Here is a 26,223-nt window from a genome sequence, read left to right as displayed (position 1 = left end):
CTGCCAGAGAAATATTCAGCACCAAGGGTTTTGAAGGACATGTGGCATGTGAAGGTTTTATTTTATTATTCTAGTTTTTTGTACTCATCACTTTTTTATTATATAAAATTTGTTGTACATGAAGTAACGCTTTGGGACAGCAGTACTAGTTAAAAACAGAAAAAAATATTGTCTCACATTTACTACAATTCACAACATTATGCTACTATATTTTCAGCAGTGTGTCTGGGTGTAACCCCTTAACTGAAGGTCACTTGGAGTCTCAGGCACAGCACAGTGTGACTCGAGGGTGGAGATGGACATCCAGGTTCTGGTCTCTCTCTGGGTGCTTAAGCTCCCCTTTCAAAATTGTTGCTTCAGGCTATTATGGTTGGTCTTTGCTCCTGCTTCTTTAATTTTTTTCTTTTCTTTCCTCTTGCATCATGTAGTGAATAATAATAAGGGCAATGTGAACTCTTATGTTCTTTTTTACTTTTGAAAATAACTGGGAGAGTTCTATTTTATACTGAATAGAAGTAATTCCTTGTGCTATTTGAATAGATCAAAACTGCAAAAGGTTACTGGCAAATTGCACCAGTTTCTTCTTTGTTTTGCATAAAATCTCAAAATGAAGGCTTTCTTTTCATGTTTAGACCACAGCAAACTGCTGTTCTATCTAGATGTTTGTGAATTATTTCCTGGTTGGTATATGTTGACAGAACTCAAACTACTTCATCCCAAGAACACTTTATTATAGGTTCTACATATCACATTGCTCCTTCTCTTTTTAGAGCTCTGGAAGCTTAAATTTATTATGCAGAATGATGTGATAGAAAGTGACAGATAAATTCTTCCGCATTTTTCAAGATAATCCAGAATATATGTTCTGTAACATTTTTTGTCCACTGTTAAATTTGAAAGAATTTGAAATTCCTTTTCTGAAGGAGGAACCCAATCACAAAACTTCAAAAATGACCCAAACATCAGAAGAAAAAAAAAAGTTTTTCTTGTCCTCAGAGATGATAGAGTAGAAGTTATGAAGAACAGTTTCTCTTGGCCATGCAGCCTTACTTCTTTAATTTATTGAATAATAAATATTAAAGTAATATTGAATTAAATAATATGCAAACATAAGCGATGGAGGAATTTTAGGAGGTGGGGCTTTGTTGTAAATTCTTTCAGATGGGATGCCAGGACATGCCTCAGTGGCAGCCATGCAAGCACATTTTATGCTTTTCCAGTTTCCATTCTGTATTTGCTGGGGCAAATTCTACAAAGAGTGGAAACAGTTGAGCCTTTCAGAAGGTTGATGACTAAAGGTCAGGTCCAGAAGGAGATGCTGCTGGTGAGCCTGTCTGCCATGACATGCCCATTTCTGGGACAGAGCATGTGAGGCCAGCCAAGCTTATGGAGCCTGTTGAAATGGCATCTGGCAAGCACCCCAAAATGGCCCATTGACATGGGGACAGTTTGTAGGATGGGAAGGGAGGTATTTGAGAAGCAGCAGGGGACTCCCACTGGTTTTGTGTACCAGCTGTGGATGCATCTCACGCTCCGTGTCTGATGAAGTGTGGCTGCATAGTCCCCTCGTGATGGTTACAAAAGCTTATTGTGGAATATGTGCCTTGCTATGTCTGCTCCAATATCTCATTTTCTATCCTGACTTCTGAAGGGAGCAGCAGGACCAAAAAAAAAAAAAAAAATCCTGCTCACAAAAAATTGACTAGATGAGTTTTATGTTACAGTTAACAGATAGAGACCATGGTTGGGCATGGAGAAATGGGGGATGGACGGAAGAGGATTCCTATGTTGGGCAAGAGCCTATTTTGTTTGATGTTTTGCCTAATGTGGCTGAAGTATAGCAGTAATGTGGCAGTGCCCCCTGCCAAGACGGGAAAGCATCCCAGCTGTTGTGTATGTGTTGTGTATGTGTACACAAGAAGTTTATTAGAGGCTATTCACACTTCAGTGGAGCTCTGAGATTGCAGTCTGTATTATATTGGCTAAATGAAGCATGTAACATTCTATATTTCTCATACGAGAAATATTCATTCATTTGTATTCATTTTCATGATTCTCATCTGCTCTTATTCTTTTGTTTTACCGAGGGCACGTGTACATTTTAGGTGTTTTGGCTGGGCTTGAACTGGAAACCCAGGGGATTGATGGAATTAAAGTAGTTGTAGGAGAAGCAGCTTCAGTTTAGAAACAGAAAAGTTCAGTTGCACAATGCCGTCTCAAACTCTAGGTAGCTTTCAGTAGGTTAATCATAGTGCTGCAGGTACTTGGTATTGCTACTTTTGTACTCACAACAGCAAACCTGCGTGTTAATATACTGTAGTTTCTGAACTTTACTAGTTAAATCTGTACCTTCTGAGGAATCTCTCTACTGTACACATAGATTCATAGTGTCCAGTTTCTTGTACACGATGAAAAGCTCCCACCAGAATTTTGTTTGTATATCAGTAGCGTCTGAGGTTTTTTGGATGCCAATGCTTTTGAAAAAATTTTATGGATTCTTAGTTCTTTTAAGTTTCTTCTTTGCTTCGTTGGCAACCAAAGGCAAACAGGCAAAGTCCAATCTATCCTTTTATGACAGTAGCCAAGGAGACATTGTGGAGTATTTCCTCTTTTCCTAAACACGATCCTCCCTACTGCATTGTTGGGAGGGAAGCATAGGTGATGGGGTTTGAAGAGTCTGTAGTGCTTTTGGTGAAAGTAGTCCCATATTCCTGCTGCAAAGAAGACATTCTGGCATAAAACTGACAGAAAAAGTGTCACTTCAGTTTTCATGTGGTGTTTCCTTAAGCTGTGCTCACTTCCACATCTGATACTCACATTAGTTGGTAAAAAAAATAAATAAGTAATTTATTTACTTGTGTAATGCCCATGATTTTCTGAATATGTAGTACATTAAAAGTGAAGATCGTGTAAAAGCTACCTTCAGATCTGAGTTAAACTGCTAAAAGTCTGATCCTTGTGGAATTTGAAGACTTACAGCGGACCATGCACTTCTTTAAAGTTTGTTGTCTACAATTACGGTATCAGTTCTTTTAGAAAGTATCTGAACTTTAAGCAAGTCATTGAGTTTTCAGTTTCAGTGAAATAAAACTCCTAGTAATGTGTTTCTTGTTCACTTTAGCAATCTGTGCAGTGCATTCATCAAGACTGATTATGCTTTAAGAATAAGAAAAAAGAAATCTGCTCTGTATCCTAGAGAAAATTTTTCAACGTATTATGTTGTATAGCTTTAGATTTCTGAAATTACTTAAATGTGGTCTTCAGGATATTTGCATTCATAAAGAATACTTGGTTATGCTTATTGCTTCCCTTTGCCTTTCTTGACTGTCAAAACACAGTGATGCTTTTTAAGATTTACAGCAGATGGGTGATGAGATTGCTGACTGTTAACTGCAGCATTCAGAATTTGCTGGTGGAAGGAGGTGGGATTTTAAAACAGGGAGAAGGTTATTGGGGATTCTTTGCAAGGAAGGCAGGTGATAGAACTTCGTTTTCAATCAGGAGGCTTAAACATAAATATGTTATGTTCTAAATTAGAAAAATCTCCACTCTTCATGTTATCTAGTAGTCATGTAAAAATCTTTCAGAAAAAAAGATACAGAGATGTCAGATTGCATTCAAATGATCACAATGAATCACAAGAAAGGCAGGGAGATTATACAATTTTTCAGTAAGTATATTCAGGCTGTATTGCATATGCTTACTTCAGCCCAAATAGCAGTCTTTAAAAAATCAGGAAGAAATCATAAGCTAAAGTCTGCAATAACTATCACTTGTATACCTGTGTAATTGTGCAAAAGGGAAAATAGGTTGGCAGTGCCCTTAACTGGGCTAGAAAGATTTCAAAGTCTGACTCCTGCAATGGGTGCTGTAAATAAGAAAGGAAAAAGTCTGTCTTCTTTCCTGACCTTTGTACAGTCAGCTAGTTGGGGTACACCTCAGACTGCAATTTAGAGGAGAGGCAAAAAGCCAGCTATCTCCCACTGACTCCGTTTGGAATCTGTGTCCTTACTCATCACTGTTGCTTCACCCACCTCAACACTGTAATTCTCTGCTCACCTGGTTTATATAGATTCCATCTTTAGAAGCAACACTTTTGCGTTTAGACGTTAATGTTTAGCATAATCTTTTGTATGTCTATATCTGTGTATATGAACAGTTAAAAGTTTTAGAGGATATGTCAGGGTTTTTTCCACATTTTTGTCTTTACTGAGGCCTGAGAATAAAGAGCAAGCTTCCTTGAGCTGTAAGTACTGGATAAGTTACTAAGTTCAGAAGCACATGATATAGTGAGAAAAAGGGAAGAAGCCAAAGAAAGTTTCTGAATTGGCAAGGAAGAAGATTCTCCTTTTGTTTCTTGATGCAGGTATCTCTGTGCTGCTCTCTTCACTACTTTGATTTCTAGGTACCCTACTAATCAAACATGGTTGAAGCTACTAGACTCTGAAAATATCCTAACACCTCTGAAAATTATTCTCATAGGCTTGGGGCTCATGGTAAATTGGCTAGCATTCGTGTCTGTGAGGCAGTATCAGGAGATAGGCAAAAGATGAGGAAAACAGGAGGAAAAAATAGCTCCTTATAATGTATATATTTTTAAAGGTAGCGGCTTTTTCCTGGCTGCAGCTTTTTCCTCTGCACATGCAGAGGGAGCTCAAGAACTCCCTGAGAGTCTTGCCTAGGACTGTTTCCTAGGTTGTGTGTTTTTGTTACAATTTTCCTTACAAAATGAGACAGAGGCAGTTGCTAAAACAAAGAGGTCGGGCTGCAGCATCTTCAAAAAAATGTATTATTATTCTTCACAAGGAAGGTTGTCTGTGACCCCTTGAGGTTTTTTTCTGTCACCCTGTTTCAGCAGGTAGTGCTGGCTTGCTCAGGGACCATTTCAGCAGATCATACACATTAGTCAAGATCTAAAATACCTCCCTGCACCATATGCTACCTAAAGTATAATAATCCTTTAATCTGTCCACTGCATGACATCTGGGCAGTTATTTGACTTCATAACTCGTGTCGATTGTTCATACCAGTATGTATCAGAGGAGGGAAGTGCCAAAGCAGTGGGTTTAGGAAAGTGCCTGTGGGGAAGTGCCTTGGATCAGGGGAGACCTACTTGTGGTGTGGCAGATGACCAAACTGTGTAAAATCTTTATATGAGAATGGTATTATCCTGAGATGAGCACAAAACAGAGCAGGAGGGGGAAGAGGAACTACCAGGACCTAAGTTACAGAAGCGCATTAATATTTACTCAATATCTCTTTATACCCTCTAGTCAGCACAACAGATGTAGCTGTGTTTTAAGACATTCTAATTCATTGAAAAAGGCAACAGAGATACTCTTTCCCTCCCTTCTGTCCCTGGTAATTTCAGACGTTTGCCATGCACACAGGGGGGAGGAGGTAGAGAGACAAGTGCTGGTGGGAGAAGAATGCAATTATCCCAAAGCCTCCTGACGGGCATCCACTTCTTCCTTCCAGCTTAGCTGCTCTGACCACAGGCTGGGGGCTCATGGGACATGGACCAGATTGAAAAAGTGGAAGCAGACAGATGGTTATTTGTAATCATCATGTAAATGTAAATCCTATAAAAATGTTTTCTTTCTAAGGGCCTGAAAGCTGGAAAGAAGGATTAGGGCATGGATATCTAGCCTAGAATAATTTTGACCCCGCCACCTTCCCTCCTACCCCATAAACATCGTAGTTTATCTCCACTTCCTTTAAACAAATTGCTGGAACCTCAGCCGAGGAAATTAATTCGGTTTCCATGTAATTCCCTGAGTTTATGAGCATCAGTTTGACTGGGGCCTGGATTTGGGCCTAAGCTGGCAGGTGCTGGTTAGCAGCTGCCTTGGGAGCAGGGGCTCCTTTTTGCTCCTTTCCCCCTCATCCCTCGCTCTGGCAGGTGCGTGCTCCACGTGTTTATCCCACGGATAAACTGCCGCGGCTGGATGTGCTCCCTTTCCCTGGTTACACTCCTGGCTACCTGCAAATGGCACTACGGGGCCTTAAAGACTGCCGTGACTGCTCACAGACATCTATCTTGTTGGAGCAGCATCAGCTTGTTTGAGCCACAAAGAGACCGATCAAACTTTAATTAACTTTTGTCCGCAGCACCACTGTAGGCTGTGTGTGCACTTCAGCTGTTCTTTGTAGCTCTCCAGTCCCTCGGTGCCTTTTCAGACAGCAAGGCCCAGCCATCCAGAAGCTTTTGCCCTTGCAAGGCTTTGCCTTTTGGAACGTGAGGGTGTTTGTGCTTGGGGGGAGCAGCCCCTGGGGTCAGCTGCGCTGCAGTCCCAGGGTGGACAGGCAGGGTGGGGAATCTTCCTCTTTGGCACCCTTGTTTAATCATAACATCACAGAAAGGTTTAGCTTGGAAGAGACTTAAAGATCATCCAGTGACCCATAGGTACGGACACCTTTCACTAGACCAGATTGCTCAGAGTTCCACCCAGACTGGCCTTGAACACTTCCAGGGACTGGGCAGCCACAGTTTCTCTGGGCAATCTGTGTCAGTGCCTCACCATCCTCACAGTAAAGAATGTAAGGTAACACTCAAGAATGTAGGGGAACACCCATGCAAGCACCAAGGGAGCTGTGTGCAAAATTGGAATAAAGCAAAGCAAGAACACAGGATGAGGAAGAGGAGGCTGGTGACAACATTTTTCTGCTGGTGTTGAATTTTTAAAACATTAGTATTTGTGCCCTGCCAAAAGGGCCCTGAGGATGGCTGGCTTCTCACGTGAACAAAAGCCTTTTGCCTGGGTGTAGAGAGGGTGGTCTGCTCAGGCATGCTAATAGTTATTTGGAAGTACCCAGCAATTGTGGATAATTGGCTGAGGAATATTCTGCAGCTCTCAATCATTTTTCTGTTTTCACAGATGACTGTACCATTAGATATGGTGAGTGCACTAAGCTGTGCTGCAACTTTTCCATTTACTGTGCTAATATGTGTGAACTCAACTTCCAGTTGATGCTCCTTCCTTCTGTGGCTTCCTGTGCCCACTCCAGGAGGAAAGCCAAGCTCGCCAGCTCATGCTCTGGCCTCCTCTTCCCTGCTCCCTCTCTCCCAGGGTGATACTTGGATGTTCTGGGGTGGCTGGGCTGATCAGATTAATGTCTGTGCTTTATTTCATTGTTGTTAGATTGCATTGAAATACTGAATCACAGGAATGGCAGCCTGTACCCTTTGCTCTTTACCTTGTTTTTCTCTCTGCTTTTATTCTTTTCTTCCCTTCCTTTACCTGGATTTTTCCTTTTTGGCTCCCCAAAGTTAGTGTTTCCCCCTCTTCCCCTCTGAGTTACTCTCTCATTTTAATTTCTGTTTCACACATTTTTCTCTTATCTTTGCTTTTCTGTCACTACTTTATTTTTTCCCTATTTCTTTTTTCTCCAACCATTTTTTTCCCTCTAAAACACAGAAGGCTTTAGATGGAAATGGTGAGATATATCTATTCAAGATCACATATGTGCTGAGGTGCAGAGCAAGATTAAGCAAAGTCTGTAGCATCAATTTTGTCTTCTATTCAAGCCAGTTTTGCAGTGAGACTTTAGGTAAAGGAACATGATAAAATCAAATCACCTCTTAGCCTCATATTCTGAGGCTGATTGGAACCTTACACAGTTGCTGGGATGATTCAGAGAAATTTAATGTAATTTACGGTGTATCACTCCAAGAAACTGTGTTTGTCAGGTTCATATAGCAGTGTGAAATGTTCAGGGAAAATGCTTTCCTTAATATTGCTGCCAGGAGTTAGGAGTCAGGAATATAAAGCCATTATGTGGTGGGATCTGCTGATTTTCTGGGGATTTTCCACTAATGGATTTGCACTGAAATTCTGTAATTGCAAGTAGAATCAAGCCAATAAAAATAATATTTATTTTGTGTCTAATAATAATGGAAGAAGTGAATTATTATCTATTTGCCAGTTATACAAAAGTGGGCATAGCATTGTCTAGAATTACTGTTGCTTCCTGTGTATCATGGGGATCACAGAGACATAGGAAGATACTTTCCTAAAAACCATGATTTTTTTAAGACCTTTTTTCTGGTTCTTTCTCTGACATTCCCATGGTATTGACTTTCTTGGCTTTGCAAAGTGTTGTACTGCCAAATAGCAGCAGCCCATGATCTTCATCCTACTAATTCTGTGCTCTGCATTGCCTAGGTTATTTCTTCCATTTGATCTTGAAGTTCTATAAATTCCATTTCTGCCAATTTGATTATTGTGAATCAGAAGTGTATGAGGGGTTTGTATTATTCAGAAATATTTTGGGATTGAGTTTTTTGTTATCTATTGGGTGTGTCACCTAAGAAGACTATGGGTTCTTGCCAGAGCTGCATTTGTTGCCAGCTGCCTCCTGTCACTTTTATTTTATGCTTCAAGAGCAAGACCTAAATAGTCACTTCTTTTGTGTGTGTGTGTGTGTGTGTTAGAAAAGGAATTAACTTCCAATTAATTCCTTCCTTCCTCTGGGATCTACCTGTGTATTCCAAAATGGAGAACAATAAAAGTTACCTCCATGTCATTTTGAGTGCCACATATGTACAGCCCACTCACCTCAGACTATTCAGAGACCAATTCTTCTATGTATTAATCATATTTTTCTTCTGGCTTATTACAGAAGAGAAAAATACTCAGTTCCAAATGTTAAAATGGGGCACGTTTTATTAACATTGAAAGCAGTAAATTATCTCTGCTTATGAAATGAGACTGAGCAATTTCTGCTGAACTCTTCCTGACTTGCCCCTTCACTAGGATACAGTGTTTTCTAATTTCTCAGAGGGCCCTGGTTCCATTAAGGGCGAGAACTGTTTTAAAGCTGTAATGAAAGCCATGCGTAGCTGAAATTCAAGGAGGGGCAGTGCCCTAAATTCTATTTTGGTAGCTCATCTAGAGCTATTTTCAGTTTTATGTTTATAAGAATGTCAATTAACCTAGAGACTAGGACACACATGGAAGAATAAGGATGAAGTGGATATCATTCTAACACACTGAAGCCAGCTAGTTGGACCTAATCCTTTCCAGAAGCTTGATTTACATAAGAAGCTGGCCTGTGTTGCCTAATTTAGTTCTCAAACAGCTTGGTGATTTAAATGCTCTTTCTTTTCAGTGTAGTGGTACAGGGCTAGTCAAGGTGGCAAAAATATTAGAACTAAAAATAGAGAAGGAAGCAATAAATATGCTGGAAGTACATTGCTATCAGTTTTATTTCTCTGCCACCTTTCAGAACTGGTGACCATTTTGGCATGTATGTGCCAAAATTACAATAATAGCAGTAATAATGGCAATGGCCTTAATCAAGTTGTAACTCTGCAATTCAGTATTAGTTCTTTACCTAGCTTGTGCTGGAGTTGGAGACCCAGGCAAGACAGATATTGAGCAGGTTGTTTTCTGTCATGAAAAGAGCTTAACATCCAACCTGCAATGCTACTTTTGCAATGCTGGAAAGAGACCCTGTCAAGGTTAAGAGGAGTAACGGGTGCTACAAGTCTTTCTAAGTTAAATACAGAGCAGTGTTCTTATCTGCAAATTAAAAAAAAAAGGGAAAACAAAAGTCATGTATGTGAAATCTGCCTCCACTGGACAAAAGGGCATATCTGCCCATCTTCATTTATGACATCTTTTACAGCCAATATAAGATGCAAAGTCATCACCTAATGACGTTTGAGACTTTTTTGGTCAATATTATGTGTTTCTACCTTTTTTTTCCCTCCACTTCCAATGTCATCACTTCTATTAATTTTTTTCCTCTCTCCCTCATTTATCGCTGTAGTGCTACGGGATGACTTCCGCCAAAACCCTACAGATGTGGTGGTGGCAGCTGGAGAGCCTGCAATACTGGAGTGCCAGCCACCTCGAGGGCACCCTGAGCCTACCATCTACTGGAAGAAGGACAAAATCCGTATTGATGACAGGGAGGAGCGGATCAGTGTGAGTACAACTCAGGTGGTTTTTTGTCTGTAGACACGGGGTCCACAGCTGAGTGCAGCAGAGCTTACACAGCTTTATAGCCTTCATTCCCACAGAGACTCGTCGTTGTTCTTGGCAGTTTGCGTCTCCGAGCTTTCCCAGATGAGGGGGAAGGCTGTTTATTGCTCCTTGTCTGGGTCTCCAGCTTGAACTTCTTTGAGGGTTGGTTTGTAGATCCAGTCTAATGGAGATCCATTAGAGCTGGAGATTTGGTCATGGAAGGTCTTTGACCAGTTTGGTCTTACTTTTTCTACATCTCAGTTCTCTAAACTGAGAATATCAGGGAGGTGTTTTATAAGGAAATTCAGTTATATCTATGAGATGCACAAATAATCCCTGGGGAAAAAAAGCCCAATAGCTTAGAATGATACTGGTAATGTTTTAGTTATTGCAGCAATTTGGATGTATCTAAATGAAGGCTGAAGTCATGCTCTAAAGAATTATGGTTCCTGAAAAGGAAAAAATGTTAAGCAAATGAGTAACACTGGTTGAATTCTGTGGCCGTTCATTTCTTGTACTGAATGAAAAAGGATCCAGCAGAAATATTTAACTTACCAAGTGATTAGAGATAAATCATGATCTGTGCAAGCAAATGGGACAAATTAAGTGGGTGAGAACGTTTCATTCCTAATTTTTAAATGCTTAGCTTTTCATAATTTATATTTCTTCAATAAAGTTTTATGTTGTATGGAATGATTCAGTGCTGACCTTATTCAACATGGAAGTGCTATCAGGAAACTTGTTAGTGGCTCTGGATGCCTAAGAAATTATTCCAAGCCAAAGAATCAGGATTGTTGCTGCTTGTCTGTGCTAGGGTCTACTCAAGAGTAGAAGAGTGAAGAGTGGCAGAGAACTGGCTATCATTCCCTGACCCTCAAGATTGTTTGGCTAAATTCCCAGCTTATTCGGGAGCACCCCATTGTCTAACCTTTGACACTGTGACTTCACTAGCCACAGATTTTTACTTTACTTCTTTCAAGTACCGCAGTCTTCCACTGTGTAAGTACCCTTTATAGCCAAGAAAATATTTAAGTGTCAGGTGAATTCCCAGTTTGGGACAGATTCAGTTTGTTTGCCTCAACAAAAAGAGAAAACCTGTCTTCATTAGTGATCAAGGAAACTGTTCAGACACCAGTAAAATAAAATTAACAAAATAAAACTAATAAAACTAACTTTCTTTCACTAAAGATGTCAAGAGTGCTTTACATATCGCCATGCAAGAAATGAAAGTACTGTGTGCTGCCAAGAGGCAGCAAGAAGTGTAACCTTGGAAATGTAAAGGATCTAATGAAAGCCAAAGGAGCAAAATGAAATACAATTGAAATTAGTTGCGAGTTGAAATTAGTCAGTGGGATAAAAATGTATTCTAGAACAGTATTTAAAGATACTTAAATATATAAGTATATAATTTTAAAGCTATACATATATTTACAGACAAAACTTTAGGATGCCTTGGTTGTGGAACTTGTTGCCTGAGAAGGTAGCACCTTTTCTGATGTATTTTGTTTACCTGAAGTTAAAAATATGTTCCTTGTTTTGAAACAGATCCGTGGTGGGAAGCTGATGATCTCCAACACCAGAAAAAGTGATGCAGGAATGTACACCTGTGTTGGGACCAACATGGTGGGGGAGCGCGACAGCGACCCTGCAGAGCTGACTGTCTTTGGTAAAGAGACCCCTGCTTTTATTGCTTTTCCCCTACAAATGTCATAGGCTGAATTACCCTGGGTGGCTCATCAAAACATGAGATAAAGCAAGGTTAACAAAACACAGCAGTACTGCTCAAGATGCATTTCACAGATTCAGGAGGAGACCAGGTTTTAAAAGCTGCAGTTTATAATGATGGGGCTGTGATGGCTCAGCATTTTCCTTCTAAGCACATAGTTTCAGCCTAACTGGAGGCCCACAGTGATGTGCATAACCAGAGATGGTAATGCAGGACGATGCTCTCCCTCACAGAATGGCCAAATGTAATTAAGCTACTTCTAATGCAGTTGACAATGCCCGCTTACCAGGGATTAAGACCAGAATTGCCTATTTAAATAATTCTATATTCCCAAGGGGTTGTGAAATCAAACCTTTGTAGGAAAGTACAAAAAACCTCACTTGATCAGTAAAAAGTCATTGGAGACAATTCCAAAATCAAAGTTTTGAATATATAGAGATAACTTTCATCATTCTTTTTTTAGAGGACCTGAAACAGCTTTCCATCCTGTAAACCAGAACACCATTTAGATTTTTGGTGCTGCCGAATGAATCGAAACTGAGTAAGTTTCCTGTGTGAAAGAGCTTCTAGACCTGATGGGCAGGGCAAGGAGTTAATTGTTAGGAGCACTTGCCCCATGGTTAGGGTCCAGAGCAAGAACAGAGTAATAACCAAACCTAAAGCTGGATCCATCCTGCTAACAACTGGATAAGAAGCAAAGCCACAAAATCATGCTGTGGTGCATCCTACAGTCATGGGTTTGTAGGAATTAGTCGAGAGTTTCTGAGCAAACAAAGGAAGATCAATAAGGAAAAAACCCTTGCTGCTAAGGAAAACATGTCCATGCTGACAAAAGAGAAAGAGAAATAGTGTTAATGTTCCCTCCTGTGGCACCCCTTTGATATCCTTGATACAGTACTGAAATTCCAAACTAGACCGTTTGTAACCCCAGAGAGACTTTTAATAGAAATCCTAAGGTCCTTTGTGAAGCACGTGCTCCTGATTTTTTCACCTCTGCCTAATACTGTGCACTGGAAAACCCAGTCCTTATTGCCATTTCTGTGTTTGCATGTATGTGCAATTCAACATTTGTTTATCCACTTTAAAAGAATATATATATATTATGGGATTCACCAAAGGCAGGGAAGGATTTTTGCTAGACAAGATCCATCAATTTCTGAGGATATGCTGCTTTCCAGCTTTACAAGACTGTAAAGGTTTCCACTCCAACTTGTTTGTTGTGGATTCATGGAAACATGTGGCTTTTAAAGACAGAACTATTATACCTTAAAAAAAAAAAGCCAGAGAAAGAATCTCTATCAATTTATTATGCCCTTTTCAGCCAATCTGTTAAAGTTGTAGCTTTATACAGATGCAAAAGAGACATGACATATCTCCTTCATCAGTTTAAGTACTGCTAATCTCTGGTAATACTCCCTGTGGATAGCAAGCAGATTGCAGTCCTAAACTACAAAGCCTTAAGAAATCCTTAAGAAAATAATTTGTTAAAAAGCATTGAACTGTAGGAATGAAAACTGAAATGTGCATGTAATTTCATATCCTGCAGAGCTATGAACCATATTAGTTTTGTCTTGATATGTAAAATAATACATAGCCAATTACAATATTCTGATTTTTTTACAGGGTATAATCATAGCAATCAACTTGCAAAATACAATCTAAAACTATTTGGTGAATACTGAACAAAATCAGCAATAAATGAAATTAGATATTTTAATTCTTCTTAATTGTGTTAGACTGCCTAAAGAAAATTGTATTTAAAATTCCCTGTCTTGGTATCTTCCTATCTACAATTCCCCTTCTATCTGGGTGTTCCCAGATACCTTCCCACCTTCCTTTTTGCTGTGCAAGAGGAGCGTGCAGGAAGCAGGTGCTCAGGTTATGATCTGCTGTCTCACGAGATGGTTTGGCTGTCCTGTGCCCATTTCCTGGTTGCCTCCTGGCCCTGCAGCTCTGTGTTGGTGCACTGGGCTCTCTGTAACATCGTGTCCAGGGTAATCCTGGTCTGCTCCATACAAAAGGAGGGACTTGCCTGTGCTTTCCAGCAGTTGTATTCCATTCCTGGACTCCAGGCAGCAGCCCAGCAGCCCTTGTGTGAGCAGGGATGTGCCCAGTGACTGGAGAGCGTTATCCATGGTGTTTCCAGGAGGCAAAGTATCTACTGGACAGTCCAATCACTCTAAGCATGCACAATAAATCCAATAAATCCAGCGACTCTGGGAAATGTCAGATTGGCTCTGCGTGTTCAAATTGGCTTCACTGAACACAGGCAAAACCACCAGGATCACACGTTAGGTCCACAGCCTTCCCCTAATATGACTCACAGGTCCGAGGAACATGGGAATATTGCAAATGTTGAGGAAAAATATGCAAAAAATACTCCTATGCAATTAATGTGCCAGACTTTAACTGCTTTGAACATACTTGAAAATGGACTTGACAATAAAAATAATGAGACCTTGACTGAAAGAGATTTTTATTAGGTGACTGGCAAGTCTATAGCTGGTGCTGATTCGGGAAAGGAATGTGTATTAATTAGCTGATTAGTCATGTCTTCATTCCTTTCCCAAATAACAGCTCTCCAAACCCTTTCCACAGTGTGAAGGGAGCCTTAGTAAACACTCTATGTTTCATAGGAGTTTCATAGGAACTGTTTCATACTAGTTCTCAAACCTTTCCAGAAAGCAGCTACTTGTTACTTTTGGCTTTGCAAGTTATTCTGTAATACCCAAAGTTAACTTCTGCATGTGACTTGTGACAGATCTCTGGCTCCCTGTACAGTAAATCTAGCTTGAGGCATCGCCTCTGGAAAAACTGAGTCAGTGTGGTGGGACCTGGTGGCCCAAGGGGAACACCATGGAAGCTTAGCCTGAAAGATTACACCTTTTCCTGAGTTTAAAAACAATATAATAAAATGGGCCATAAGAACCTTGGGAAGTGGTAGGGGGAGAAAATAAATTTTTCCCATGTACAGAATATGTCCACTTGGCTGGGTACCCATTCAATAACCTTTACTACTGAGAGATAGTTATGAATAGTACATGTAGAACTTTCACCTTTCTTTTCCAAGCTTATCTGCATTGGAAATACTGTTTTCAACATTTAGGCACTAGGCACTACTAACAGTATAGTGGTAGTGTCAATGCAGATTGCATTACTTTTGTTCCCAAATCACGATTCTTCCATTCGCAAAAAATTGGCAAACTTTCACAGTAAAATACCATAAAGATCATATAAGAGTGCTATCCAAAATTGTGTTTTGAATAGTGGCAAAGATGCACTACAATTTGTTAGGCTTCTTTTTCAGGCATTACTGCTAGTTTTTGCCTTTGTGAGGCTCCAAGGTGTAATCTTGGAGTAAAGCAGAAAGGCTATGTCACAGAGTCTTAATTTGGCCTTTAAAGAAAGTTAATAACCTCAGTCCTAAAGTTCACAAAAAGAGGCAGCATGGGACTTGATTATTGTGTGCACACTATTCTAAAGGCCAATTTCCAAAGTGTAAGTGATACAAATTAGGCTGCATTGCTTGTGTTTGGGCTCATAGCCCTTGGCTGAACAGAATTAAAGCAAGATGCAAAACAGAAACAGTTTAATTCCAATTTGTAAGAGAGCTTTGTTTGTAAATACATAATATGGAGCCAGAAATTAAATAAAGAAGTAATTGCTCCTTAAGGTAACCTTTATCATTTTGTCATGCTACTTCACCATTCTGAGATAAGTTTTCAAGGTTTTTTAACTGTTTCAGACTCTTGTATTTTCCTTAGCACTTAAAATAGTATGTTTGAAGAGAATGTACAAAGGTATATCTTGTATATTGATTCTAAAGCTCAGTGAAATCAATGAAAGCCTTAGTATATCAACTTCAAGAGACTGGCATCAAGCAATGGAAAAAGATATATTTAGAAGAGCCTCAAAAGAATATAAAGCATAAGAAGAGTACAAAAATGTCTTTAAAAAGATATGTCAATTTGGACATATTAAAGATTGTTTTGGATTAATCTTTGATTTGAGCTTTGGTATCTGAACCTTTTTTCAGCTAATAAGGTCCTGTGGGATGAAGAGGTATTTTTGTCCGATGCTTGAGGAAGTATCTGTGTTTGATGTTCTGTAGATATTGTCAGGCTGAAAGAGACACCCTAGTTTCAGGAAGAGTATACTGTGATGACATGGTGTTAGAGGAAAAAAATCCTCAAAATCCCTTTAATGAAGACATTGTGCCCCATTTTACTTTCTTGAGCTCTGCCTATGTAGAAGGCCTTAGCGGAGTCCTGACCAATTGTATCCTGGAAAGCTTTCCCAGTCACATGGAAAAATCTACCAAAACCAGGCATACATTCATAGGTCAAGACAGAGGAATCAGCAGTGTGTATTTTGTCCTTTAGATCAAAGCTCCTCCTGGTTTTCTTCAAATCCCTGTATTTTCCACTTGCAGTCTATTTGTGGCAGTTTGCAAAAAGCCAGGTCAGCTTTAGAATATTTGTTGTCCACAGATACCAAGAAGTTGTAATAGGATAATGATACAGCTCTGAAAAAGTGTCTGATTTGGTCCCCAAAGTTTGTATGTAACAGTTAGTAAAAACGGTAATTAACATGGCTGTAGACGTAGATAAAAGGAGAAAAGCACTAGCAACTGATAACATTCATTTCACTGCAGTTGCCTCTTACTGGTGTTCCATGGCTTTACTGTGCAAGCTCATCACGCCTTGGGTGCTGCTTAGAGTGTAGGAGTTTGCAATGTCTACACAAGTACTTATTTCTCAGATGAAAAAGGGAAAAGTGCCTAAAAAGATGCAGTGGAAGAATGTCTTTAAATATAAAATTGCCTGCTTTTGCAATTTTACTTTCATTTATTTGGCCAACATAGGTAAATTTAGTGAGATTGTAATATCCTGTCTTCTTCCACATGTTCTTTTTTGGCAGAGAGGTTTACTTCATTCAGAGCATGTTGCATTTAATGAAATATCTATGCTACTGACAGCGTTCTGAAGTGAAACTTACTTGCAACCATCTAATGTTTCTTTTTTTTCTTTTTGAATCAGAATGCTGAAGTGAAAAAAGCTTTCATTGTAACTATTTGCTATTAAATCCTCCCCAAAGCCTTTTAATTTGTGTTTTAATGCTCTTTTTAGAACACAAAAACATTTTAGAAAAATGATGTCTTCTCTCCATCAAAGACAGAGAAAACAAGAATAATTCTAAATCAGATTGAGACTCTACATTATGGGGACCATCAAATCCTTCACTCTAGCAGTTGCCTCAGCAGAGAAAATATATTAAGGCAGTTAGGATCATTTTAATTAGATTGAGGCCCAATGTATGGCTGTCTAACTTTTTGAGGAACAGAGAAAGGGCAGTAATACATCTGAAGGTCGTCTGAGTCCCTCTAATTGACTGTGATACTCAAACCAATTGTTAAATATGGGAAAAATTGAGTTCTGAGGTTAACTTGTGTCATCACCCAAAGCAAGGAAAGCATTTTGCTGTTTCTGGCTAAGGTCTGTAGGTTTCCTTACAGCACATACCTCAAGCACTGCAACAGATTGTAGGTGTGTGTCCAGATTGCCTTAACAATCTCCTTTTATAACTGCAAGCAAAGTTTATTCTGAAGTTATAAAGGTCACCCTAGTAATAGCATGACTGGTTGACATGACATATAACCATGACCTATTTTATAGTTCTCTTCAAAGATTTTTAATATTCATCAGAGAAAGTCTGGGAAGTGGGTACTTTATTTACTCAGTGAAAGCTTATAAAATAGCTATATTAAAATTTTTATATATGCCTATGATTTTAATTTATCACCTTTTCTTGTTATTTCTCAAATATATTGTGTTCTGGATGCTGTTGACAGAGTAACAATGTTTAATTATATCGCAAGGCTTTATTTATGGGCAAACCATTTCAGAAGAAAAAATATGAAAAAGATTTTTTTTTTCCCCTCAAGATTAGCTCTGAAACTAAATTTGACCTGGCTGTGTGAAGAAACCTTCTTTATTTAGCATGCTTGGGCAAGCAGTGCTCTGTCTCCTGAGAGATTAACATTGTAAGCAAGTTATGCAGGTGACTCAAATCCAGTTAATCTCACATAAAGAATGTTAATTGCATTGGCAATGGCATTCACTCTGATCACTTTATAGCTGTATAATTAGCTATTGGACATGTTCAAGGGGTTTTCTGACTGATACAAATACAGGAAACAACATGAGAGGTAACTTGTTCTTTCCTGATTCACACTGTGCAAAATGCAGAGATGATGGAAAAATGGAACCAGTGGTTGTTGGTATTTGCATGTTCTTGCTAACAGGGCTCTGTCCTTATGCAGTTAGTTATTTTCTAGCGACTTTGGAAATGTTTTTGAAAATACACAGTTTTAGAAGCTGATATGAAACAAATACGTGTGTCTTCTCCTAAATTGCCTTGATGTGGAATCCAGTGATTTACCTAATGACCTCAGGGCCATTTACTTTCCCCTCAGCTGGCTTCTCCTCAAAATGAGACAGGAATTTATTTTCTCATCTCCTGTATGGGAGAATTTACAGCCACAAGTAGCAATTTCATAAGTCTGCACATGCTAATTTCTTAGCTGTTTACATGAAGCTTTTGCAAACATGGTCTAAAATGATTTTTGTATGCGGACCAAGCCAGTGTACAGACACCCACAGAGTTATTTAAATTCAGTGGGGCTGAACCAGGGCCTCTAAATCACCAGTTAGAATGCTAATCTGGATCTGAATTTCTTTGTTTAGGATCATGTCTTGAAAAACAAATGCCAAAATGAAGAGGGAATTTTGTGTGAGCTCAGAGCAGGAGTTGGTGTCAGCTCTTCTTAGGAGAGAAGTTGTGAGTGAAAAAGATGCTGTTGCAACTTGCAGACAGTGTCATTAAAATACTCCCTTCCAGATTCACATAGTTACAGATGGGCCAAGTACATTGCTTAGCATTAAGACTAAAAAATAATTGTGGGGTTTTTTCGTTTTGTTTTGTCCAGTTTTAATAAGTTTATCAAATTAAAATGGCCTTATCAAAAACTTTTCATGCCTGACTGGAAAACTGATTTTAATTGAGAAAATGAAATTGACAAAATAATTCACTCTTCTCTAAGAATATTGGAGTTCTTGCAGTTTGGAGGCAAAAGGGATAATTGGAGTGAAATGGGCAAGGATTGGAAGGAGCAAAATGGAGGAAGCTTTTTGTCCTGAGAAGTGCAGGTGCCTCATACTGAGTATCAGGCACCTAAAATATGTTGGGAAGTAGCTAACCTGTGCCAGAGGTGTACTTTTTTTTTGTCTTGTCCAGAGGATTTTCACTAAATTTAGCCAAATATACACCTGTCTAAGAAAAAAAGTCATAGAGTCATTAATTCATACACCAGAGAACCCACGAATGCAGATCTGGGCAGCATTTTCCTGTATCTGCACTGTGTTTCTGCTGCTGTCACTCTCCTGGGAGGGTCCTTGGGTACTTCAGCTGAATTTCTTGTGTTAAGTTTGTGGATAGGCTCTATTTGGGCGACCTGGGGAAAAGGAGCTCCAGTTCAAGTGTAGACCAAACGCTCAGGGCAGAAGAGTCCGTTTGCTGTGAGGTAGGAAGAAGGAAGAGGCAGGGATAGTTGGAAGAGGAACTGGACATGTGAACTTTCTGGGTTCCAGGTGTGAAAAGTGGTATTTCTGGGCTAAAAAGGACAAGTTGACAAGGAAACAGTCAGCAGCTGGATATGGCTTGTACACAGACTTAAAACAGGAAATTATAAAAATTTCAGTGTGTGCGGAGAGGCTAGAAATGAATTTACTTGCCCAAACATTGCTAGAATCTGCAGATCCGGGGCAGGAATAGGAATAGGACAAAAGCAATGGCTTGGGGAGAAGAATCTGTGCCCGTTGGACATGCTTTTATCTCTAGCATCTGGAGAAGTGCTATAGATACTTGAGCATGTCTATTCTTCTGCTGACAAAATATGTTTTCCCCTGCCAATAGGTTTCCCTGCTAATATGGAATTCCTGTGTGATGCTGTCACTCATTTACATAATTACTAACAGGTGGTTTTGTGTTCCTCATTTTCTGACTGATATTTTGATTTGTAAAAGTGGTGAACACTTTTTTGTGTCTGCAGTTGAATTAATGGAAGCTGAACTTTGAACACACAAAATTAATGCTTAATTTCCACCCAACACATCCCCTCCCTTCCCCCCAAAAAAAAATTGCCAGTTTTGTGGCTCAGGTTGAGCATCAAAATTTAGCAGGTACTTTTTACCTTGCTTTCTAAGATCTCTATCGTACCTCAGAGAGGAGCTATGAAAATAAGTGAGTTGATTATAAAGCATTAAGATAGGTGTAATTGAGGTCATGAGGAAATTAATAATTCTGTCTTTGAACTGACGTTTGAGTAGTAAGACTGGGGGGCACCCTCTAAATGATACAACTACAGCAAAATATTAAACACCTGCTTTTTAAATGAATACCAACAATCTGGAGATGTTTTGGGAAAAAATAGTGTGTGATCATATAATTGCAACCAGTCCCATAAGGCATCAAAACCAGAAAGGAAGTGATTAAAAGACATTCAGGCAGCCTTAATTCTGTCAGTAAGTGTGGCCTGCTTGATTTTGCAACCTTGTTAATGTTCTTCTAACTTTTTCTTAAAAAATTATTTGCATGTAATAATCATTCATAACAAACATATAAAATTAGCTCTGTAGTTATCAAGACAAACTGCCTGAGTCAGAATCTGGTATTGCTTGCATCTGTGTGGATTTTGAGAAATTTTTTTTAAGTGACATCAAATCCCTTAACTTGCTGAGAGTGAAATGTGAAACATAGTGTGTAACCAGTTTTAAATGTCTTTATGATAAATTCCTGTCTTGAGTGGAAATACTGTTCCCTATAAACCCAGTCTTACAATGGTTTGACTAGTATAAATAATTTATGGCGATAAAAGTGTGGTGTGGCTGAGAGGACAGAACAAAATTTGTGCAGTCCAAAGGCAACTTGGAAGCTAACCCCAGTGACATCCTTTCAAATGCAATTACCGGTACTTGGATTTTGTACCAGTATAACTGAGATCAGATTGTGGCTCTGCGTCTGGATTTTAAGCAGGCCTGTACAACATTATGGTGATTAATACTATTTGTAGCCGTGCAGCCTAACATAACAAGGGTAAACAGAAGTTATTACTCAGCCCTTAATTTGGTTTTCCATGGTGAAGTTGGCGATGGGGACCAGGGAAGCTCTGTCCTGTGTACGACAGTTCGCACTGCCTGAGATGCTTAACACGGAGTTTAAGTTTTCCTCCGAAGCACCAAGGTATTGATCACTGCAAAAGGCACGCTGGCTCCATTGGCAGCTCATACGTTGCTGCAGCAGGAGCTCCCAGCCCAGTCTCCATATGTGTAGCACTGCAGAGCCGCAGCGTTTCCAGGGAAGGGCATGGCCACGGAGGCCTCTGCGCTGTCCAGCAGGTGGCCGGTCAGTCCTGGCACAGGCTGCCTTCTGGTGGCTCTTGCTGGAGGGCGGGATGGGAGAGCCCCTGCCTCTCCAGCCTGGCAGCCCTCTCCAGCCTGGCAGCCCTCTCCCTGGCTTTTTATGAACATCATCAGTTCCACTTGTCTGAATTTGTGGAGCTCAGCCTCCTTTCTGTTTGATGGATGGGTAAGCGACAAGATGCTGAAAAGTCAAAAAGTGTTCATTTCAGGCCTCTGACTCACTGTGGAATTTTAATGTCTCTTTCAAGAGCGGCCCACGTTCCTCAGGCGACCGATTAACCAAGTGGTGCTGGAGGAGGAGGCCGTGGATTTCCGATGCCAGGTGCAGGGGGATCCCACACCCACAGTCCGGTGGAAGAAAGATGATGCAGACTTACCGAGGGGAAGGTGAGAGCAACATTCACATTCACTTTCAAATTTCAATTGTTGCACAATGCTGGAATGCATCCCTACTGCTAAGAGTTTGTTCTTTGACATTGTATCCAAGATTTATGTCCCATATTGCTGCTCTTTTGGCGCTACAAATCTTGTTCCAGAGGCCGCTGCGCAGGCGAACCCAGCCTGGGTGAATTGTCCAGATAATGGATTCCTGTGGAGGGAAGAAAGGTGATGTGTAGCTGTTGTGAGCACATGGGTATTCAGTGAATTTATTGGAGACAGTAAAGATGTTTTAGGACTGTAATAGTGATAGTAGCCTTCAGAATGATGTGCTGATACCAAGAGGGAGAAAACTTGGCAGGAAAGTTGCTCTGTTGCACTGGCAAGGTGAATTACAAGCAAAGCATGGTGGGCTTTGCTGGCTCCTTGGTTCATGTCTATTAAGTCTTGGAGAGAAACCTTCCTCTTGAGGAAACAAAAAGCCAGACTAGCAGAAGTGTAAAGCAGAGCTGAAATCTGGAACAGGCCCCCTGTGTTCAAGAAAGATTAATTTAGTCTGGAACCAACAAGGAGAAAATTTTAGTGAGCAGGGGAAGGGAGTCTCTTCTGCAAAAGGGTTTTAAATTAGTTTGGCTCCTTTCAGCTAACAGAGCGGTGTTTGGTCCTCATTTTCTGGAACTCTTTCTTGTTTTGATGCTGAATCATTATTTCATTAAAAATCTCAACATGGAAATAGCTCTGGAAACAAGAATTAGAGCCCAGATCTCCATAACCCAACAAATCCTTCTGGCACTATGAGTTCTGATTTATTTTTGGACAGTTTTAATTTTAGCAGTAGACATGAATAGTACCTCTTCTTCCCCCCACCCCCCCAACCACAGCTGATCTTTTCCATCAGTTGAATATACTAATAGAAAAATAGATTTCTATGTAAGTTAGATACCTGTGTGTGTGTATATATATATGTACTTTTTAAAAAAAATTAATTTTCTTGCAATTTAAAACAAATTAAAAAGTGACATAGCTGTTTTGCTAATTATAGTGACAGATCTGTATGAATGTAACACATAAAATATTATTTTCAAGAGAAGACTTCTGGATGTCAGGGTGGATTTTTCTATTTGTGTGCTCTTTAACTATGCATTGTAGAGTAGTCCACAGTAAATACATTGCATTTCTGAGATTTATTCTTGCTTTTGTGCTACTTCTGTTGTTTTAAATCATGTCTGCTTCTAGGTCTCATAAGCAGAAGCAGTAGATGATGAACCCACATATCTTTGGTTAGATTGCTCTTCTGTTAGACATTTTTGGTGACTTTATCCCTTCTTTTCTCCAACATCTGCACTTCAGAGGCAAACGCCTCTGATAGTCAGCATTGTATGCTTTCTATTCTGTAATTTTTTTATTTATATAGCACAATATGTGAGCATATTGTCACTGTCCAAAAAGTGGAAATTTCCAAGCCATGCTGCATGACGCTTACTCAAGGAAGATAAACTTGAAACCTGAAAAACAAGAGCTATTGGTTTTTTGTCTGTATTTTTTAATACCAGCAAAGAAATTTGCCCAGGTACAGTCTGAATGAATGGATGGATAGGAAAATTAAGAAAAGAATATCAAAATGGTTCCTCCTTATTGAAATGAGAGTTGTTTTTTTTTTTTTTGAGGTAAAAGACAAATTAGCTTTCATCCTCTGAGCTCATATATTTTAAGCATTTTAACATCTACAGTGAAATATAAAGCCCTCAAGGATTTCCCTTTGTTTTTCTTCCTACAAGCATAAATACTTCTGAGCAAATCTGTGAGCTATTTGTCTTAAAACTTTCAATATCAATTTCCTGCTTCTACAGCTAACAATGTTCTTTGCACAACTGTCTGTTTTCATTTTTTCAATAATTTCATTTTGGCTTCATCCCTAGGTTGCCAGACAATTTATAGTACATACCTGTTTCAACAATTACTGCAGATTTTAAAATGTGTCTATTGTTAATTCAGCTTTCAAAAGTGTCTAGTTCAGTGACAGCAAAGTAGAACAAACTGAATTTTTGTGTGCATTTTGTTTCTGTAATTTGCTTCTGGTGAATGCCAGAATCAGTGGTAGTGGATCCATAGTCTTTAAGAAATACTTGTCTGTTTTTCCACCTTACTTACTTTTAGTTTTTTTAGTGACCCATTTGAAAGCAAAGAGAAAAGTAATCACAGTGATTTCTGGTGGCAAATATGAACTGTATTGCTGCACTGACTGGTGTGTTGAGTAATAATTGGAAAATAATTTCAGGCTAAGTCCTAATTATAAAGGTCCCTGATGGACTCTAAGCAACTCCAGTTGCAATTGGATTAAATGAAAAAAAAACCCCAACTTCTAAAGAAAGCATTATGTTTGAAAACATGACTCTTTTTAAGAAAATAATTTGGCTATTTGTCAAATTGTCTGTGTAATTACCCAGGAGTATATGAATAACCATGCTTTAAATCTGAAAATAGGTAGTTTGTTCTGAAGGTGCAAAACTTCATTCCCAATTTCAGTTGTTTTGAACTGATGATCTAAACCAACTGTGATAGTCTGTATTTTGAATTTAAAACCTTAAAGTGGTTCTTTGAGTAGCAGTTTTTAAAATGCCTGGGAAACATTGTCCTCACTAGTAGTCAAAGGAAGTTACTTGTCCAGCATCCTGTGAATCTGACTTTTCAGACTGCCGTATATATCATGGAGCTCCTCTGTGTGTGACTGGGCTGGAATTTAAAAATGATAAATACTAGGTGAAAACAGTAGTGTGACTTATGTATGATAACTGTTTTCATAGTTCTTTTGCACCACTGTGATAATAAATTTATGATATTCTGCAGTCTTTAAAATTCTTGTTAGAGCCTAAATTGGTCTCAGCGAATTGATATGTTGCTGATTTAAATGTTGATACTGCACCAACAGGGAGAATCAAAATCCCGTGTGAAGTCAGTGGTATGTAAAGCCTTTTTCCAGAAGCTGTCCACTTCAAACCAGTGACCCAAGACTGAAATGTATTGTGAATCAAAGGTAGAGGCACATGGTGTATATTTTATTTTAATTGCTCAAAAAAATTCAGCTTCACACCACAGCCTCCCCAGTACACAAAGGCCGGGGAATAGTTAATCAAGTATGACTCATGTCAAACTACTGGAGGTGAACAGGATGTTGTGGGGTCACCAGTCCTATGCCTTTGGCTGCAGTATGAGGTTCACTATTTCATGAGTAGAGTTTCTTCATTATAAGTGACACAAGGAAATGGCACAAAGATTGTGCTAAAGTGGCTCAGACAAGTGTGGCCATGCATAATGATTAGGGCGTACTGAAAATAAAATAAAATTTGTCTTTATGCGTTGAAATTTTTTTCCAGACACATGTTCGAGTATCTTTCCCTTTGATGTCTTCTCAGCCAAAATAGAGATTATACTTTCCTTCCACGGATCTGATGGTCTCCTGTGTGGTAGGGAATGCAATATGGCCTGGATCAACTTTTTATTCATCTACTTTTTAGTCCTGGTAACAGGAAGAAAATGACATTATTGAGAGCCTACAGTATGAGAGTGGCAGATCTATGACTAGCAATTTAATAACCTTTGAATAAGGTTTGTACAGTGTTTCATGTCTTCAAATTTTCTAGCGAAGCCGAGGAGAGCAGCTGCATGGTCTGTAATTATATAGCAAGTAATAAGTACTTTTTTTTTTTTAGGAAGTGAAGAGATTTTCAATTACAAGTCAAAATTTATGACACACTATAATAACTGTTTAAACCTTTTATACAGAAGAAGTTAGCAGTGCCAGCTCTTCAGGAGAGTGAGGTTAGCTCAGCAAATATATTTTTCAGTTGCCTTAAAAATGACTGAGTAGCAATCACATAGGCCTTTTTTTGCATTCCAGCCCAGAACAGCTGTTTTAGTTCAGTAAATACATCTTTAATGAAATTACAACCTGCTCTTTTAAGTTGCATTTACAGGCACTGTCTGATTAGATGGATATTGTACTAGAGATGAAAAGTGGCAACTGCACCAGCAGGAAGAGGTGTTTGTTTTATGCGCCACCCACACAATGGGAGTGTGGGCAGAAAAACCAAGAGTGATGCCTCAGAAGGAAATTGGTGTGTAGTTTACACAAGGTATATTGCTAAGTGTTAAGAGATTGTAGGTTATTAAATGAAGCAGAGCAGTGACACACAGCAATGAAAAGCATAAACAGCACAGTAAGCTTTCTTATTTGCTGAAGATTAGGAACGTTCATTAAAAATTATTTGGGAATAAGCATTCTTAGAGCACAGAGTTAATGTATTCTAAGATATATGTTAGCTGCAACAGTACAAGCCTCTGTAGGTGTTAGTTTTGCTATGTTTTTAAAACTGGCCACTTTTTTTTTTAATGCATATGCATAGTCTGGGCAGAAATGCTGTCACACTTCTGCTAGAACTTACTGGAAAAGCTCACCTATAATTTCTCTGCTTTCCCCCATGGCTTCTCGTGAGCTCAAAACTAAGAGTATAACATGACATTTTAAAAATATCTTACTGTGTTCCAGATGCAAGTCTTGGAAATGGCTTTAAACACAACCGACAGCAAACCTAATGAACTAAGAAAAGCTGGATTTTTTAAGAGGAGACCAGAAAGAGCTTGATAGCCAGAGAAGCTTTGCATTTGTATT

The 26,223-nt window shown here is 39.2% G+C and overlaps 1 protein-coding gene across 10 annotated transcripts in view; it reads left to right on the top strand.

The window, feature by feature from the left end:
- Positions 1-26,223, top strand: part of ROBO2 (roundabout guidance receptor 2) — a 1,045,807-nt gene that overhangs the window by 885,907 nt on the left and 133,677 nt on the right. For all 10 annotated transcript variants that reach the window (XM_032097063.1, XM_032097109.1, XM_032097086.1 and 7 more), the window contains 3 exons: positions 9,775-9,932; positions 11,517-11,637; positions 21,425-21,563. In XM_032097063.1, coding sequence (XP_031952954.1) covers positions 9,775-9,932; positions 11,517-11,637; positions 21,425-21,563 — 418 coding nt within the window. The remainder of the gene's footprint in view (positions 1-9,774; positions 9,933-11,516; positions 11,638-21,424; positions 21,564-26,223) is intronic.

The sequence above is a fragment of the Corvus moneduloides genome, chromosome 2 (genome assembly GCF_009650955.1).
Source record: "Corvus moneduloides isolate bCorMon1 chromosome 2, bCorMon1.pri, whole genome shotgun sequence".
In the NCBI taxonomy this organism is placed as follows: Eukaryota; Metazoa; Chordata; class Aves; order Passeriformes; family Corvidae; genus Corvus; species Corvus moneduloides.
The sequence above is the reverse complement of the archived record's forward strand: the minus strand, read 5'-3'. Positions and strand labels throughout refer to the sequence as shown.